Source organism: Dromiciops gliroides, chromosome 3 (assembly GCF_019393635.1).
Source record: "Dromiciops gliroides isolate mDroGli1 chromosome 3, mDroGli1.pri, whole genome shotgun sequence".
Taxonomy (NCBI): domain Eukaryota; kingdom Metazoa; phylum Chordata; class Mammalia; order Microbiotheria; family Microbiotheriidae; genus Dromiciops; species Dromiciops gliroides.
In genome coordinates, this window is record NC_057863.1 from 604,377,378 (window position 1) to 604,397,630 (window position 20,253).

A 20,253-nucleotide genomic window follows, 5' to 3' on the forward strand; every position below is an offset into this window, starting at 1 on the left:
GAAGGACAGGATTCCGGGTAATAGCAGTTGCCTTATCCTTAATAAGTAATGTTTTGAACCTAGAGTCTGAACCTCTGCCTTAAAAAAAAAAATGACTGTATTTGATGACTATATTTCAAAATAGTTAATTACCTTTGTAATTCTATGTATGTTATTTTATGCGTTTAAAAACATTCTTCTGAGAAGGAAGTCCCAAGGCATCATAATATTGTCATAGGAGGTCCACAGCTACAAAAATGGGTAAGAACCCTTAGTATAATTTGACCTTATTTTAAGTCATCTTTCCAATTTAAAAAATCTAGTTTTTTCAAGATAATATGGGCAACATTTCAAATAAATGTTATTTCAAATAAAATATTTGCTTATTTTCAGAATGCTATTTATTTTTATTTCTGCCTATATTACAATATTCAACATATACTGCTCAATCACTCTTAATTGTTGCAAAAATATGTAAATTGAACATGAACAAGTCTTTTCACGTTCACTTGAACATTGGAATATTCTTGGAATTGAATGTTTTTCTATTTGGTAAATAAGAGCAAGATGTGTATAGTAGATTGCCTTTTGTCTTTTGTTCTTTTATTTTTTATTTCTTTTCTTTTATTTTATTTGCCTTTTGTCTTTTAAACTAGATTCATTAGAACTTTCCAAGGCTGGGACTAAGTAATCTTTCTCCTTTGACTAGGTTCCTGCTTTTTAGCTTAATGGTAAAACGGGGCATCCAGGGAATTGTTTTTACTTTGTGACTTAGGAAAGAAAGAAGCAAATGAATGCTTGAATCTTTCCATTCCCGGACTCTTTATAGCTAACAACAAAATGGTTCTCGTGACTGTGTGTCAGCAAGGCCTTCTTTCTTTTCTCACTCTCTTCACTTTGTACATTTCAGAACTCAGTTAAGTAGACTTCCTGGCCTGCCTGGTAACCAGAACACAGAGCGACAGCAGAATAAGCAGAAGCCATTGGATTTTTTTTTTTTTACCCCACTATCACCCCAACACCACATTTGTAGTTGGGGAGCTTTCTAATTTTAGGGGAATATAGTGCTCAATATAGATTGAAAAAGAAGAAAGTCAAGAATGGCAAAGATTGCAAGAATTTCGTAGAAAAGCGGTACAGGAAGGGCAGAGTGATGAGGGTATGTGGTGAGAGGACCATTGTCTTGTCTTCTGTTAGCTTTATGGACACAAAACCTTTAGAAATTATCTCATTTGATCTTCCCAACAACTGTATGAAGTAAATAGTACAAGTATATTATCTTCTCCATTGTGGAGATGAGGGTACTGAGGCAGAGTTGTGGCTTTCCTACAAAGTCACACAGGTAAGAAGGATCAGAGTGTGGGGGACGGCTAGGCGGCGCAGTGGATAAAGCACCAGCCCTGGATTCAGGAGTACCTGAGTTCAAATCCAGCCTCAGACACTTGACACTGGTTGTGTGACCCTGGGCAAGTCACTTAACCCCCATTGCCCCACAAAAACAAACAAACAAAAAAAAGAAGGATCAGAGTGGCAACGTGAATCTAGTTCCGAGTCCTGAGCCTTTCAGTGTGAGAGGGTATAAACAAACATGTGTAGGAAAGGGACAGGAAGGCCTGCCCATGTGAGTTTGATGGTGCTCCGTCTGGTGTTTCACCAGTGCTTTTGGAGGAGGACTCTGTACAAATTCCTCTCACTAGCCCCCACTGGCTCAGTCAGGGTGGGCTGCAGGTGAAGGGAGGAACATGCATTGTGACCTGAGGAAGTGGGAAGGTGGTGAGGCCTTAAGGCAAGCCATTTTTCTGCTGTGCCCCAGAAAGTGTTGGGCACATATGTATCTTATCTTCACAATCAGCAATAACCCCTCTGTTTCTAGAACAGATGTTTGCTTTTTAATATTTGTTGTGTTACTAAGTTAATAAACAAATTTCCAGAACATCTGCCAGAATTTTAGCCACCTCATGCTATGTGAGGCACCGCAGAGGCTATGAAAGGCATTGGCCATCCCTGAAAATCACACAGGACAGAAGTTGGAATCAGCAGGGAGTCAGCCATAAAGAACGACTTGGGTGTTTTTATATCTGCAGTTCAAAGTAAAAGAAAGAATGCCAAAGAATAGGAAACCAGTCAGAGAAATATGGTCCTAGCACTGTGCTAGCCACCTATCAGCTAGGTGACCATGGGCATACAACTGCTCTGAATTCTTTTCTTTACTAAAAGAATAATACTTGCATTGTCTATCTAATAGAGTTTCGAGATCCTTAGATGCTAGATTTTGAGCTGCAGGAACCTCAGGGGCCATTTATCAGGCCCCTCCACAGTCTGTTTCTAACCAGTCTACATTCTAAACAAACTGGCCTACCCTCTGGCCCTCTTCTTCTCCTTGTTTCTGTGACTTTGTTCATACTGTCCAAGTCTTACTCCATCCCCATGCTTGGAGAATGTACTTCCCTTTCCTCCATCGATTTCTTTTGAAGTTCCGTCCTTCCAGACCTAATTCAGATGTCACTTATCTTCCCTAACTATCCCTGCTTCCTGTGGGGTCTGCATCTCCTTCAATTTGCCTGACTTTTATTTGCTCTTATGTTCTACCTCATGTCCTATTTTATTTGCATTTGTGTCTGTTCCTTGCAGCTCCCCTGTCCCCCCTATATTTTTCAAGCTTCTTGGGGGCTGAGAGTCTTCTTTTTATATTTGTATTTGCAACACTTAGCATTATGTAAGCACTTATTAGACCCCTTAGAGATCGGTGTTTGTTGTATGAGACTATAAATTTAGAACTAGGAGGGGCCTTCATTTGAATCATTTCTTTTCTAAGCTATTATGAATTAGCTACTTAAGATTACCTCGGAATAAATGCTGAAGCATTACAGCCTTGTATATAGAATAGGACATTGGACTGGGTATCAGGAGACCTGGATTCTGGGTTCAAGTTCTTACTCATTAATTATTTGTTTGACTTCTGGAAACTGACAACCTCTCTGGTTCTGGTTCTTCATCTGTAAAATGAAGCTACGAGTTTAGGTGACTAATCGAGTACCTTTTGTTATATTAAATTTTGATCATATGACCTCTATGGGCTTCATTCTTCCCCTACTCTTGGTAAAATGAGGGGTTAGGTAATCTCTAAGAGCCCTCCCAGCTTTCCCATTTTCTGGTTCTAAGTAGCATATATTGAGATTTTTAATATATGTTAGTTACTTATGACCACTGACCAGTCCCTGCCTTCTTCATATTATTTTCTTTACCATCCTTCCTCCTCTTTTCATCTACCCATTTTGTTTCTTTTTTCTTTTTTTAGAATTTTATTTTCTAAATTACATTTAAAAACAAATTTTGACATCAATTTTTAAAAACTTTGTGTTCCAACTTCTCTTCCTTCCACCCTTCTCACCCTCCACCCCCAAGAACTCAAGCAATTCAAAATAAGTTATACATAAGTAGTTGTGGAAAACATCTCCACATTAGCTGGGTTGTGAGAGAAAACAGATAAAAACAAAACTTCAGAGTAAGGAACTGTCAAAAAAAAATTATGCTTCAATCTGTTTTCAGATACCATCAGTTCTTTCTCTATAGATGGATTGCAATTTTCATAAGTCCTTCAGAGTTATATTGGATCATTGCATTGCTGAAAATAACCACGTCCTTCCCAGCACATCATCTTACACTATTGCTGTTATTTTATATATAGTACATTTCATTCTGCTTCAGTTCATGTAGGTCTTTCCAGGTTTTTCTAATAGTATCCTGTTCATCATAACTTTTATATAGTACCTTAAACTTGACAAAGAATTTTCTTCACCATACTTTTTGCCATTATAATCAATGATCATAACTGTTTCCCCCATCCTATTCCCTTCCCATGATATTTACTCTATTTTCTAACTCTGTGTGTGTGTGTGTGGGGGGCAATTGGGGTTAAGTGACTTGCCCAGGGTCACACAGCTAGTAAATGTCAATGTTCTGAGGCCAGATTTAAACTCAGGTACTCCTGACTCCAGGGCCGGTGCTCTATCCACTGCGCCACCTAGCTGCCCCTGCCCCTATTTTCTTTTTTGTTTTGTTTTGTTTATACTGTTTAGTCTGGTCCTAGGTTTTTTTTTTTCCTGCCCCTATTTTCTAACTTCTTTTACACTATTCCTCCTCAAAAGTGTTTTGCTTCTAACCGCCCCCTCCCCTGCTCTGCCCTCCCTTTTTTCACCCTTCTCTCCTTGTCCTCTTTCCCTCCTATTTTCCTGTAGGGTTAGATAGATTATTCCTCCTAATTGGGTGTGTATGTTTTTCCCTCCTTGAGCCAATTCTGAAGAGATTTAGGTCTTTGAGCTAATTCTGTGTTCTAAATTTTCTTCCTCCCTCCTTCTTCAACCCTCCCTATGAAATCAAGCAATTCAATATAAGTCATACATGTGCAGTTATGCAGAACATCTTCATCATCTTCCTCAAAAGTGGTTTGCTTTTTACTACTCTCTCCCCCAATCTGCCCTTCCTTCCCCTCTTCCCCCCCATCTTCTTCCCCTCCCACTTGCCCTCAGGGCAAAATATATTACTATACCCACTTGAGTATGTATGCTATTCCCTCTTTGAGCCAATTCTGATGATAAAGTTCACTCACTCCCCCACTCCTTCCCCCTTTTCCCTTCCCCTCCATAAGCTTTTTCTTGTTTCTTTTATGTGAGCTACTTTTCCCCAGTCTACCTCTCCCTTTCCCTTTTTTCCAGTGTGTTCTTCTTACCTCTTAACTTTATTTTAAAGATGTCATCATGGGTTAGCTAAGTGGCACAGTGGACAAAACACCCTCCTGGACCCAGGAGGCCCTGAGCCCAAATCTGGCCTCAGACATAAGCCACCTCATCCTGCCTGCCCCACAAAAAACAAGGATAAAGAAAAAATAAATACTTTACAGATATCATCCCTTCATATTCAGTTCAGACCTGTGTCCTCTAAGTGTATTCCTTTCAGCTGCCCTAATACTGAGAAAGTTCTTATGAGTTAGAAGTATTATCTTCCCATGTAGGAATGTAAACAATTTAATCTTTTAATATCCCTCATGATTTCTTTTTCCTGTTTACCTTTTTATGTTTCTCCAGGGTCTTGTATTTGAAAGTCAAATTTTCTGTTCGGTTCAGGTCTTTTCATCACAAATGCCTGAAAGTCCTCTTTTTCATTGAAGTCCCATTTTTTCCTCTAAAAGATTATATAAAGTTTTGCTGGGTACATGATTCTTGGTTGTAGTCCCAGTTCCTATGCCCTCTGGTCCTTTAATGTAGATACTGCTAGATCTTGTTTTATCCTTATTGTAGTTCCACAGTATTTGAATTCCTTTTTTCTAGCTGCTTGCAATATTTTCTCCTTGACTTGGGATCTCTAGAATTTGGCTATAATATTCCTGGAGGTTTTCCTTTTGGGATCTCTTTCAGGAGGTGATCAGAGGATTCTTTCAATTTCTATTTTGCCTTCTGCTTCTAGAATATCAGGGCAATTTTCCCTGACAATCTCTTGGAAGATACTGTCTAAACTCTAATTTTGGTCATGGTTTTCAGGTAGTCCAATGATTTTCAAATTATCTCTCCTGGATCTATTTTCCAGATCAGCTGTTTTTCCAAGGAGATAGTTCATATTGCCCTCTATTTTTTTATTCATTTGGATCTGCTTTACTGTGTCTTGGTTTCTCATAAAGTCACTAGCTTCCATTTGTTCAATCCTGATTCTTAGGCAATTATTTTCTTCTGAGAGCTTGTGTGTGTGTGTGTGTGTGTGTGTGTGTGTGTGTGAATTGGGGTTAAGTGACTTGCCCAGGGTCACACAGCCAGTAAGTGTTAAGTGTCTGAGGCCAGATTTGAACTCAGGTACTCCTGACTCCAGGGCCAGTGCTCTATCCACTGCGCCACCTAGCTGCCCCTTTCTGAGAGCTTTTGTATCTCCTTTTTCATTTGGCTTTTCAAGCTGTTGACTTTTTTCTCGTGACTCTCCTGCATTGCTCTCATTTCTCTTTCCATTCTTTCCTCCACCTCTCTAAATCTTCCTTCTATCTCTCCTACTTTCTCTTCAAAGTCCCTTTGGAGTGCTTCCATGCCCTGAGGCCAATTCATATTTTTCTTGGAAGCTTTGGATGTAGGGGCCCTGAGGTTGTTATCCTCTTCTGAGGTTGAACTGTGATCTTCCTTGTTGCTAAAGAAACTTTCAATAGTTCTCAACTTTCTTTGCTTGTTCATCTTGCTGTCTTTTACTTGACTTTTAACTCCCTTTTACAGTGGGGCCCTACTTCCTTTTTGGGGGAGGGGGGGCTTGGGGCAATGAGGGTTAAGTGACTTGCCCAGGGTCACACAGCTAGTGTCAAGTATCTGAGGCTGGGTTTGAATTTAGGCCCTCCTGAATCCAGGACTGGTGCTTTATCCACTGCGTCACCTTGCTGCCCACTGGGGCCCTACTTCCAAGCTAAACTGTCCTCAGCTTCAGAGGGTCCCGGGTGTTTTGATTTGAAGGAGGCTAATTTTTCTCTCACCAGCCTGTTCTCTGATCCAAAGATAACCTCAAGCCAACTTGCTAATTAACCAGCCAGAAGAACTTTGTGTGCCATGGTTCTTAGCTCTGATGAGTCTCTGCCCCTCCCCCATCTGGGCCTCTCATAGCTCAAGATTTCTTCCTGGTTTCCAGATGGGGTGGGATAGCTGAATTCCTCCTTAGGTCCCACAGATACCGCTGTATTTCCTCCCCCCCCCCCCCCCACCTTGGCCCAGGCTTCTCACCCAACCATATGTAGTTCCAGAAGATGCTGGTGCTGCAGCTGATTTGTAAGTTCGAGACTAAGTTTCTTTGGCATAGTGTGCCTAGGGTCTGTGTAGGTGGGGTTGAACTCTGCTAGCAGCCCAGCACGGCCCCCTCTAAACTGTCTCTGGCTGGAAAATAATATCAGCCCATCTTTTTGTGAGTTTTGCTGCTCCAGTGGTTGTTTTATTGTTTTGGGGGTCTGTTTCTTTCAAATGAACATAGCGATTCTCCTTTTTTTCACTCCATTTCTATCTTCTGGAACTACCTCTTACTTTTCATCCACCAAGTCTTTACCCCACCAGCTTTTTTAACCTTCAGCCCATACCACTCTTAGAAGCTCTAAGCCAATTAGGTGAATTGGGTTTGGACATACACTTCCATTTAACATCTGCAAATCAGTTATCTTTCTTCTTGTGGCCCTTTGCTGTTGATCTACCTGTAAGTAAAGATGGCTGAACAAGAACAAACTGATAGAAAATATAAGAAATACAGGTGTTATTTACATACTCAAAGAGTAGATACCAAGGGGATGAGGACAATCTGGATTTCTGATCCTTTGGCCATTAGGATATGATCATCCAAGTTTTACAGAGTTTTTTCAGCACCAGGGACAGGCAGGATTGCTGGATTACTAGATGTTCTTTCTTTCCTACAGTATGGAATTTGGCCTACAATAAAAGCAAAAGGTTGAAGGTTGAAGGTTCTTACCCAAGGGAGATGTGGCAAGCTTAACTTCCAATGAGTGGATGCCATGTTGATGCCAAAGGGTTCTTCATGGAGAAAAAGAACTTCCCTGGGTGCCCCTTTTATTTCCTGTCCCCTCTCAATTTGGTGGTTGAGACAACATTAAAAACCCTGGGGATTTTTGGTGGTGGTGGTGGTGTTTTTCTGTAGCCTGGAAAAGTCTTTCTTTCAACATCTTGTTAGTTTCTATTCTTCCTATTCAGTCTCATTTAGAAATGTAATATAATAGCTATCAACTGTACTCAGAGTATGTGTTTCATAGAGTGGATTTGAGATAGCTGACAAACCTAGGAAGTAAACGTCTAAAACCAAACCAAACCAAACCAAAAGTCCCATAAAGGATTATTGCTTGCTGCTCTTTGAGGCCTTATGGTTAATTCAAATTATTCTAACTCCTGGTAGGCAAGAATATCTATTAATTCAAGATGAGGTAACTAGTCCTTTTGTTTATATTGCAAAACCAGGTATACTGAAACAAAGATGAGGTGTGGGAGGTGGAAGGATTCTACATTCTTATTTATGATAATAGAAGTGCTGTGGTATAGAGGAAAGAGTCCTGGAGCTTGAGTCAAAGGATCTGGATTCAAATTCTGTTTCTTGCCATTCACTACCTAAGTGACCTTTAACAAATTACTTAATTTTTATGAGTCTGTTTCCTTATCTGTGAAAAAATGAGGATGCTGGATAAGGGGTCCTAAGGGTCTTTCCAGTCTTCCGTCTGATCTCCTAATCTTCGAAGATAAGGAGGTATTCACTTCAGAGGTGAGCTGAGTAGTTGTCATTACTGATGTTCCCTTTATCCTCCTTTCATGGTCAGAAAAAGACCTGCTTATAACTAAAAGTAAAATTTTTTGAAGATAGAACTGAGAGATTTGAGAGAATTCTCTGTTCAACCTTTTCCCCTCATCCCATCTTTGCCATTTCCTGGCAGTGCTTAGAATAGTGCCTGGCACACAATAGGTACTTAATAAATCCTTCTTGACTTGGATAAATGCAGAATCTTGTAAAAAGCTAGAACTTTGGTTTTGCCAATCCACTTCTCTCCTCCTTCCTTTATGGTTGGTGTATAAAAGGGAGATGGAGAGATACAGCTGAGTTGGGGTAAAGCAGGCAGCCAGCCAGCGACTCAGGAATTCTCTCCTAAGGCTGAGCCTGTGGAGATGTGTCACTTCAGAGTGGCATCTTGCCTGAGTAGAAATACTTATGTTGTGAACCACATGACCCCAAAATTGCTACTTTCTATAGACAGCAAAAGATGTCCTTTATAGAGGTCCTCAGCACTGAAGTCTTGAGAATGGTCAGGCATCATCACCAGCACCAAAAGCTCAAGTAAGGAGGAAGGGGCACTAGAGTCTTCTGTTCTGTTAAGAGTCATTTGACTGGATGACCACAAAATCTCAGACTTGGAAGCTGCCGTGTCTTGTCCAGTCCACACATGAATCAGGAATCCCCTTAGAAATGGTAGGGAGCTGTCCCAAGCCCTTTGTGATAGTGAGAGATGAGCTTTTGGCTACATTTTTAATTTCAACCTTCCCTTCATTAAAAGGGGAGAAATCAGGGAGAAGAGGCAAGGGCATCTTTATCAATACTTCAAAATACATCATCATCTGATCTAGAAATAGGATTAAAATGTGACTTGCATGAATTCAAGCCACTCCCTTTGATTATTTTTATGACCAACCCAGTTATTTTATTGGTCTGGAGAACAGCTGAGACACTTTCTATACGCAGTGCAGATTTACACCCTCTCTGCAATTTAAGAAGCAAGTTGTCTGTCCCAGTTGGCCAGGACACAGAGGTTAAGTGACTTGGGTCACACAGCCAGCATGTGTTAGAAAAGGGACTTGACTGGAGATCTGCTTTGTATCCGTATCACCCTTCTCTCGTGCCCTTTAGAGTTCAGAAACATATCTACAGGTATTCTTAACCCGAAGTCCATAATTTGTTATCTGTGTTTCCATATAATCAGGTGGATTTTTTTTTTATTTTATGCATTTGACAATATTATTCTGATGAGTCCATAGGCTTCATCGGATTTGACACCAAAAGTTAAGAACCCTGAGGTAAGTTCCCATGATTACCAACCAGTAATGAAGAGAGTAAAGATGGGAACTTTTGGGTCTGTGCATAGGGTGTTCCTTAAAAATTCAATTCAATTGGTTATAGAGCTGGAAGGAACCTTAGGAAGCAGTCAGTCCAACCCCCCGCCCCCCTTTTTTTTTACAGATGAGGAACCCAGCCCAGGGCAATAAAGTGACTTGTCCAATGCATTTAATGGCAGAGATGGGACTTGGAACCTTGGTTTCCTGGCTGAGTCCAGTCAGTGCTTTTTTTACTTCCTTATTTAACAACCATATACTGATTTAGTTACAAATATACAGGTTTTGTTAGTCCTTTGGGGTGGAGGAGAGAGTTACACTCTTGGATCTGTGTAAGATGCATTCTTCCAGTTGCAGAGGGTTGAACTAGACTAAGCTCAAGGATTTTTTCCTCTGTTTTTAAGTTTGACAAAATCAGACTGGTATTGTCTTATTTTAAAAAATCATACTTTTCAGGGGAAGTTTATTTTAAATAAATTGAGGTATGGAATTAATATTTTTACTTTATTGTTTTGTTTTGGTTTTTTGTTTGTTTTTTGGTGGGGCAATGGGGGTTAAGTGACTTGCCCAGGGTCACACAGCTAGTAAGTGTAAAGTGTCTGAGGCCGGATTTGAACTCAGGTCCTCCTGAATCCAGGGCCAATGCTTTATCCACTGCGCCACCTAGCTGCCCCCTATTTTTACTTTATTTTTATTTTTACTTTAGCTGTTTAGTTTAATGAGAAAAATTTGGTATTTTTCTAAATTGTTTTTGTTTCCCTAGCATCTTGCACAATGACTACTGTGGTAAGATGTTTAATAAATGCTAATTGGATTTGTTGTCATTCAGCCATGTCTAGCTCTTCTTACCCTGTAGAGACCAATAGCACATCAATACTATCCATGGAGTTTCCTTAGCAAAGATACTGGAGTGGTTTGCCACTTCCTTATGAGGAAACCGAGGCAAACTGGGTTAAGTAACTTGCCTAGGATCACAGAGCTAGTAAATGTCTGAGGCTAGAGTTGAACTCAGGAAGATGTTTTTCTGACTCTAGGTCCTGAGTTTTATCCACCTATCTGTCCCTGGATGTGAATTACATCAGGGCTTCTTAAACTTTTTTCACTTGAGACCCCTTTTCACCCAAGAAATATTTATGCGACCCTGGGTTTATAGGTATATAAAATAGGCATGCATAGCTGTTTAGTGTTGCCAAATTTTTCAGGACACCCCCCCCCCATTCAGTTACATTGTTAATGCTATTTGTTGGGAAAAGAATGTTGTGGCCTATAAAACTATATGTGGTTGTCCAAGTATAGGGAAAATTAGCTGGGGTTTATTATGTATTTGTTACTTAGAAATTAGAGGCTACTGCACCAGTATTGGGCCGTTAAGCATTTATTAAAGTATATTAAGTATTAGTAAAAGATAGCGCACATGGCTCTGAAAGATAGGAAAGAGAAGAGAGAGAAAAGAGAAAATGGGGAACCCTAGTGGGCTGTATCTGCTCTCACCAAGTTCCTGGGCCAAAGAGAGCAGTCATCAAGTGTAAGCTCTCTGAGGGAAGCAAGAGAGATGGCCCTCTTACACATTGCTTAAAGCTAATTGGCTAGCATCATTCAAATTTATTGGTTCACTGGATTTGAGGGTGGTCCATGAGCAGACTGTGCTTAGGTCAGAGCTCAGAGAATAGATCCTCTCTGGGGAACAAGGCTTTCAGGTGGTTGTGGTTTTGAGTGAGGTAACTTCCTGACTCTGGGCTGGCCTTAAGAAAGGGGAGTGGGGGGGACGCCTCTCTGGGAGTCCCAAAACCCATTATTTTCTCATAATGTGAAGTTTCAATTTGTTGGATTCTGAGTTGTAATTGGTACATTGATAAATTAGAAACATGTAAATCAGGAAATCAGTAGTAGGAAGAGAAACTAGAAAATTCCATGTAAACCAGTATATCCAAATTTCTAGTTATTACTTAAAGTGACAGAAGATTAATATAGAGAGAACATGTTTTTTTAAATGTCATCTTGTTACGACATGACATTTTGGTAAGTCTGCATTCCCTTCTTCTTGACTTTTAAAAGCCTACTTTCTCCTCGGCTTTAAAGATACTGAATTTGATCTGGTGTTTAAAAAAACCAAACACATATCATGGAGCAGAGAATGGTGGCAAAATGGGTTGATCACAACTGGAGTTAAAACCTACCCCTCCAAGATACCACATCAGAGCCTAGAAATATTAAGATTTGTGTCGTAGTGCTGTACTCCTCATCATTACCAATGAGCACCTGCTCTGCTCATGTAAGGAACTTTTTTTTTTGATCATTGGTAAGTGACCAGTTTTCCAGGTTCTATTGTACAGTCCCATGATGCATCCCATAATACTTTTCAAGAACTCCCACAAAGCCAGTATTTTGCATAAACCATGTCCCTTCTTTGGTACTTCCTTTTTATTTGTTTTAAATTAATTAGCATTATCATTTGTCATTTTAGTTAACAATGGCAATGTTCAAACTTGGTTTCTGTAAGGCTTAGTTTTCCTTGAAACATAAAATTGTTCCTAACCTACATGGAAATGACCTGTGATGAAAATAATAGATGGTGTTTACCCTGGGAAAAAAAAGGTAGGCATGAAGATTCATGTCTCCATTTTTCTCTTTCCCTGTTTTGAGGAAATTAAAAATAGATTTTTCTGCAACTCGAGGTACAGAACTTATTTCTAGAGTATTACCTAGCAGATTTTTGAAAGGATGTTTCCATATTATGCCCAATTTGCCTAAGTTTGATGCTTGAAATAAATGAAAATATTAGATTAAAACTATTCAGTCATAGTTGTGACACTTTGTTAAAAAGAAAAATATTACCAAAGTGATGCTTTGGGTAAAAATGTACAGGTGAGAGCAAGCCATAAACATATTTGGAAGAAAGCAGTTAATCCAGATAAAAAAATGTCTTTGGGGTAGCTAGGTGGCACGGTGGGTAAAGCAGTGGGCCTGGATTCAGGAGGACCTGAGTTCAAATTCAGCTTCAGACACTCGACACTTACTAGCTGTGCGACCCTGGGCAAGTCACTTAACCTTCATTGCCCCACCAAAAAAAATGTCTTTGGTGGTTTTGTGACCTAGAATAATTTTAGAACGTTTAAATATGCATATATTTAAATATTTGCCAGTTCCTAGGCACATGATGAGCATACTTGTTGATTGAAACAACTTTTTGTATTCAATATTGGTAGACTATAGACTGTAGATTAGTTCCATCTGTATGTGCAGTGGAAGCTGGATCTAGGTGTGTTTGCATTCTGGTTCAGACTTGACTTCTTGCTCCTTTTAAGGAATGCTGATCCAAGGGGCCACAGAGGGATCAGTGTGCTCACAAGTAGAACTGGCCTGTTCCAGTCTTTCTGCTTCATGGGATATTGTCTGCCTGAGACTTTGAAAACTTGTCTTTCCTTCCTGGTGGGATTCTTTAAGTTTAGACAGGAAATGATAATAGTAACAATAATGATAATAATGATATTACTACTACCAATAACTATAGTCATATAGCAGTTTAAGGTTTGTGAAGCACTGTACACATTAGCCTCATCTGAATTTCTTTTTTTGGTGGGACAATGAAGGTTAAGTGACTTGCCCAGGGTCACACAACTAATAAGTGCCAAGTGTCTGAGACTGACTTTATTTGATCTTAACAGCCTTGTGAGGTACATGCATTTATTTTTGTTTTTAAATTTTTTTATTTTTTGGTGAGGCAATTGGGGTTGTTAAGTGATTTGCCCAGGGTCACACAGCTAATAAGTGTTAAGTGTCTAAGGCCGGATTTGAACTCAGGTCCTCCTGAATCCAGGGCCTGTGCTTTATCCACTGTGCCACCTAGCTGCCCCTTGCATGCATTTATTTTTAAGATAAAGAAACTGAGTTGAGAGTTTGTCTTTTGTCCAGGGTCACATAGTGGGTAAAGCTGGATTTGAACTCAGATCTTCTTGTTTCCACATTCAGCACTTTTATCTACTGTACCACCTGGCTGCTTCCATAGATAGTTTAGAGTTGGAGAGTAAGACATGTGATCATGCCCGTTCTCCCTTTTCTCTCTTCCCTTAGTACTTTCTCTATTATGTCAAGTGATTTAACAGTAAAAGTCATGTTTCAGTTTATCTATATGGCTCCATTCTTTCCTTACTTGGAGATGGATGTTGGCAGAGGAAGTTAGGGAGTTTGTAACTTTTAATGAAAGATTAGCAAATAGAACACACATTCCGATAGAAACTAGTCTCCTTTGCTTCCTATATAAATGATGTCTTTAGCTCCATTATTGTGCTGTGACTAGTTTTTCATGCTTTCTCTTTTTTCTTTTCTTTTTTTTTTTTTAAATAATGGGCTGACTGGGGCAGCTAGGTGGTGCAGTGGATAGAGCACTGGCCCTGGAGTCAGGAGTACCTGACACTTAACACTTACCAGCTGTGTGACCCTGGACAAGTCACTTAACCCCAATTGCCTCACTAAAAAAAAAATAATAATAATAATAATGGGCTGACTACACCCAAATATGATTCCTGTTGCTTGTTAGAATTTTTTACTGCTCTTAAACTCGTTTTCTTTTTTTTCCTCTTAATTTGAGAATTAGTACAGTGAATGATTTAAGAGCTAGAAAGATTTTGTTTAAGTAATCAGAGGTCTTTTTTTTATGAAAGTAGTTTACCTAAGAGTCAAATAGGTCCTTGGGCTTTAAGTAGTGATTAGTATGTAGTAACTTCAAAGATTATTCATTGTTTAACCTTGCCTAAAATAAATCTATGTGTGCTTGAGTGATCATATATAAACATGTATAAATATATACACACATGTGTTTGTATGTATATTTCATTTTGAATATGTCTGAGATTAAAAATATAGATTACTTCCTTTAAAATTGGCCAGATGTGGCTAGCTAGTTGTGGAAGCATTTAATTGATACTCTAGGCTGTCCTATTTAGTGATTTTTTTTTTTTTTGGTGTAACAGTTATATAAATGTTCTACATTAAAACAGGTTAGATGTTATCACTGCTTATTAGCATGGTAGGCGAGTTTTATCATTTATGATGTAACTGTTAATCCTAAAGAAATTTGTTTTAGTTCTGGGCACATGGCTGTCACTGTAAGATGTCCGATGTATTAAGCTCTAGAGTAACCATGTTTTAAATGCAGTCGAAATGGCTACACGTGCCGGCTTTGTAAGGCCTGAAAAACAATCCCGTATCCCTGCTTTGAGACTTGGTACAGCATTTCTATTTTGAAAAGCCACGTGAAAGTTTGATATTTGAAGATCATAAACTCATGTAGACAGGTGGAGGGAGCAATATAGAAAAAACTGTTCTACATGATGGCCTTGATGATAAGCACCTTCCAACCACATAAAGCTATGCACCTCCTTTTTTACAGACTGTATAGACTGCTGAGAAGACTTGCAAGCCAGTGACCCAAGCTTATTCCAGGAAGGGGGTACTCATGGAAGAGGAACAGGATTTACCAGAACAGCCAGTAAGTATTTCTTTAAACTTAAAGATAATGGTCAAAAAGCTGGGCTTAAGAAATTCAAGCTATTCTTCTGAATTCTTTGGTAGGTGTTAAATGACAAAGAACAAATGGGGACTGAGTTCCTTCCCGAGTGATCTTTGCTAGGTACTCTACTCCCAGTTTTGCTAGTATCTGAAACAGTCACTGCTACAAACTGATGGTGGACTAAACAGTGCTCCTCCCCTCCCCCCAAATGCCTGGGCTATTCTGAAACGTGCAGAAAAATAAGTGGGTTTTTACAACCAGTGTGGTTCTGCTGCTTTGGGGCTCTTACCTTGGTTTCCCCAGTTGTAAAATGGAGACAATATTCCAGTTATTTCTCTCGTAAGGCTGTTGTAAACTAAGCTGTAATGTACCATTATTTCAGACAGACAAGCTCTAACAAATGTGAGCTTCTATTTTCCTTTAAAGACTAGATTAGAGATTGTCAAGTTGAGATATTTAGGAAATGAAAAAGATAGGTGAACAAGCCCTTTTAAATGGTTATAGAAGAGATAGTGCCTTCCACTGCAGAATGGGGGGGGGGCGGTTGGTTATTTTTAAACTAAATTCTCTGATGAGGCAGGTTGCTTTCGTTAGAAAACATAGTTTTTAACTCAGTAATTGATGAAGCCAGACATGAATCTGTAGTCTAAAGTGTTGGTTTTCTGGTATCTTTTAGCTATCTATTAATGATCAAAGAACATCTGTCTTAATTATGTTGAATACAAATCAGTCAATATTTAGTAAGCGCCTACTATGTGCCAAGCACTGTGCTTAGTGCTGGGGGTATAAAAAGTGAATTCTTCTAGTGCATTTAAAATGGCCAGTGTAAAGAAAATCAGTTTACATTTGCATTTCATAAATTCCTCTCCTGTGTAATGTGAGGTATATCTCTTCTTGCCAATCATCCTTTAGGCCCTTTCATATGAGGATTAGTTGGTTATAAGCATGAAAGTTAAGACAGCTGTTGAATGGTCCTCATGGAGTATTTGAATTTTCGGCCCTTGTTCCTGAAATGATGTTGATGGGAAAGTTCAGATTATTGTCAACACCTTTATAATAGCAGAAAAATAGCCTGACAGATTGAGTACTGAGTGGCAGCCCTTAAAACTACAGAGAGAAATAGCCTATCCTGCTTCTTCATGTAGCTTGTTGGTGACAGACTCCTCTGTGCTTTCTCTTATACTGTGCTGCCTACTGGTTTCTCCTACACATATAGCCTCCACTTTCTCTCCTATCACTCACTTCCCAGTCCCTCGAAATTTGTTTTCTGACCTTATCAAGTGAGATTTTTTAAAGAGCTATGTGTTTGGCATATAGTAGGCACTTAAAAAATTCTTGTTGCATTCCCTCTTTCTGTAATCACTCAACTAAAATATCTCTTTGAAATAACCACTAATGGGGCAGCTAGGTGGAGCAGTGGATAGAGCACTGGCCCTGGAGTCAGGAGTACCTGAGTTCAAATCTGGCCTCAGACACTTAACACTTACTAGCTGTGTGACCCTGGGCAAGTCACTTAACCCCCATTGCCTCACTAAAAAAAAAAAAAAAAGAACGAACCACTAATGGCATTTTCTCAACACTCTCTGCAACATTTGACACTGTTGACCACTATTTCTTCTCTAGGTTTTTGTAACACTGCTCTCCATCTATCTCCTAAACTCCTCAGTTTCCTTTGCAGGATCATCATCCATATACCAACATCACCTGTGAATGTACCTCAAGGCTCTATCTTTGACTCTCTTCCTCTCTATCTACATTGTCTTTCTTGGTGATTGATCTCAGAAGCTCATGTGGGTTCAATGATCATTTCTCTTTTGATGACTTTTAAATCTATATCCACAGCCCTATTCTTTCCCTTGAGTTTCATTCCCCCATTTACCAATAGCCTATTGGGTGTTTGAATCTGGATGACCCATAGGCTACTTAATCTCTTTTGTTTTGTTTTGTTTTGCTTTTGCTTTTGTTTTTTGAGGCAATTGGGGTTAAGTGACTTGCCCAGGGTCACACAGCTAGTAAGTGTTAAGTGTCTGAGGCCAGATTTGAACTCAGGTCCTCCTGACTCCAGGGCCAGTGCTCTATCCACTGCGCCACCTAACTGCCCCGGCTACTTAATCTCAACATGTCCAAAACAACTCATTTTTCCCTTCAAAACTACCCCGTCTTCCAAACTTCCCTATTCCTTTTGAGGGTACCAGGATCCTTTCAGCCACGCAGATTTGCAATCTCAGAATAATCTTCTAGAATGTAATCTCCTTACATGTAGGGAATGTCGAAATGCTTTTGTCTGATTCCCCACTGTCCCAAAGGAGGTACAAAATAAATGCTTTATTCTTGATTCACTGATTCTCAGCAATCAGCTGTCAGTTCTTATTCATTCTACCTCCACAACATTCCTAACATATATCCCCTTCTCTGTGCTCAGAGGTGATCAAATGCTTGATCTTACTACCATCACCTACAAGTGTTCCACTTCCTTGTTTTAAAAAAATCATCCTTTATCATTCCATCTTTCCCTATGCCTACCAGCCCATATCTGCTGCCTTCTTGTTCCTCCTCACCATATTTTCCATTCCCTTCATCCTTCTCTTCAGAGAGAATCAGTAAACATTATTCAGCACGTACTATGTGCCAGTGACTGTGCTAATCCTTAGGGAAGAAGAGTATAAGACAGTCTCTGCCCTCAAGGACCCTACAGTCTAATGGGGGAGACAACATATAAAAAAGAGCTAAAAATCAAGGGGATGGCATGGTAAAGGGGTTATCCTGCTGTGTGTGGCATGATGAACTTCTGTAGCTGGGGTGGGAAGTGATGAAGAGAATTCTCCAAGTACTATCCTTAATGGAGGAGGATCCAGAGGGGGACCAGTGGCCACCAGTGGCAGAGGGTGCTGATGACATTTCAGTTTCTGAGTTGATTTCATCTTACAAATTGTTCAGTTTCTAGAAATGATGAAATCCTGGAAAGTAACGAAGTGGGAAATAATGTTCTTTGCCAGGATATCATCCTTGCCCCGGCTACCTTGGAATTGAAAGCTCCTCATCACATTTATGCACTGTAAGCAGGCTACCCCAGCCTAGGTGGCTGTTCCTCACCCAGAGCACTCTTCCCCCATCTCTGGCCTTTGTCTTCTCTGTTCCCCATGCCCTCAGCATTCTGCTCCCTTACTGTCCCTGGCTTCTTTCAAGACTGCTGAAATCTCACTTCATTCAAGGGACCTGGGTCAGAAGAGAGAGCATGGTACCATAGTGTGGTAGATAGAGAGCTGGCCTTGGAACCAGGACTTAAGCTCTGTTGCTAACCCATAGTGACTGGTTGACCTGGAGCAAGTCACTGAGCTTTGCAGACAACTCCCTGACATTGTAAGTTAGTGAGAAGGTGCCAGCCTGCCAGGCTGCAAAGGTAGAAGTAGTTTTCTTATCTGGGAGTTCCCTATACCAGTGACATTACAGGAATATGATTGCCAAGACAGTCAGTGAAGAGAGGGAAGGTAAGATTGAGGACTAAACATTGAGTGATACTTGTCGCTGGGGATGGGTGGGCAGGTGGGGAGGTGAGGAGAAGAGGAGCTTGATTAGTAGAGGAGAATCAGGAGAGAGCAATTCACAGAGGTCAAGTGAGAGGATTTAGAAGGAGAAAGTGGTTGGGGGTATCAAAAAACTGCAAGCAGATGCGGGGTCCCAGATGGATTCTTCACTATGCTAGCCATCCCAGCTACCAAGGAGATGGAAACTAGCAGATCTCTTGAGTTTAAGTGTTCTGAGCTCTGTGGTGGACTGTATCTATCAGATATCCAGACTAGGTTTAGCATTAACATGGTGAGCCCAGGATTTAGTGACCATCTAGTTGTTAAGGAGAAGTGACTTGGTCCAGCTTGGAAATAGAAGAGAACAACTCTCTTGGGCTCATCTGAGTGGTATCTGTCACAAATGGTCCTGACAATTCCAGGGTGAGACAGGGAGACCCACTCTCTTTAAAAACAACAACTGTAGGGGTAGCCAGGTGGTGCAGTGGATAAAGCACCGGCCCTGGATTCAGGACCTGAGTTCAAATCTGGCCTCAGACACTTGACACTTACTAGCTCTCTGACCCTGGGCAAGTCACTTAACCCTCATTGCTCCACAAAAACAAAACAAAAACAACTGTAGACAGGTCAAGTAGGATGAGGAGTGAGAGAGGGCCATTGGGTTTAGCACCATTGGGTGACCTTTGAGAGTGCAGTCTTAGTAGAATGGTAGATGGGAAGCCAGATTGTAAAGAACTGTTTAGTGACCCACTGGTAAGGAAGTTGGAAGCAACCAAGTATAGACTTCTCCTTCTAGGAGTTTGACTTTGATGTGGAAAAGATGACTTGATGGGATGGCAGGCTAAAGTGAAGGTGTTTTGAAGACAGGGAGACCCACATGCATGTTCATAGGCAAACTTTTTTTTTTTTTGCAAACCTTTATTTTTTAAGTGACTACTATGTGCAATATACTGTGTCATTCTCTGGGTTTACAAGGACAAACTGAAAACAGTCACTGTCCTTAAAAAGCTTATATTCTACTGGTTGATATAAACAGATAATTCTTTAAGAGAGTTGGAGAAGAGAGAGGGCTAACAATTAGGGGATAAGGACAATTTTGCTAAAGAAAGCATGAATCTCGAAAGAAGCTAGGGATTGCAAGGGGTGGAGACAAGAAGAGAATTTATTACAGGCTTAGAGGAAGAACAGGGAGAAGAAGCCAGTTGACCACCAAAAAAAATAAATAAATAAAGTTAAAATGAGAGAGTAGTAGGGACTAGTTTGATGGAGGAGATGCTGGGTGGGAAGAGACAGGAGGGCACTTAGGGGCACAAGGCGAGGGCAATGAGGAGAGACTGTCCAGTGATCAGAGAATGGGATGTCTGGTTTCAGGGTCACAGAGATGGGTCAGTTTTGTTTGATGATGAAGGGACTGGTAGAAAATGGAAATTTAGACTGGTTATTAAATAGTTGATGAACAGACAGGGCCAGGGTATGAAAAGAGCATTGATGTGAATGAATGTTTGACTGCGCTCTCGAGGCAACTGAATTCGTCTTCTCTCTGTCCTTATTTTGTACTCCATTCCCCATCTCTGTGTCTTTGTGTGTCTGGAATGGACTCCCTCCTCACCTCTTACCCAGACTCCCCTTCTTC

General features: G+C 40.2%; 1 protein-coding gene across 2 annotated transcripts in view; it reads left to right on the forward strand.

Annotated features, from left to right (window-relative positions):
* Positions 1–20,253, forward strand: part of EYA3 (EYA transcriptional coactivator and phosphatase 3) — a 111,829-nt gene that overhangs the window by 31,425 nt on the left and 60,151 nt on the right. For both annotated transcript variants that reach the window (XM_043994930.1, XM_043994931.1), the window contains exon 2: positions 14,977–15,075. In XM_043994930.1, the coding sequence (XP_043850865.1) occupies positions 15,043–15,075 (33 nt within the window). In that variant the 5' untranslated portion in view covers positions 14,977–15,042. The remainder of the gene's footprint in view (positions 1–14,976; positions 15,076–20,253) is intronic.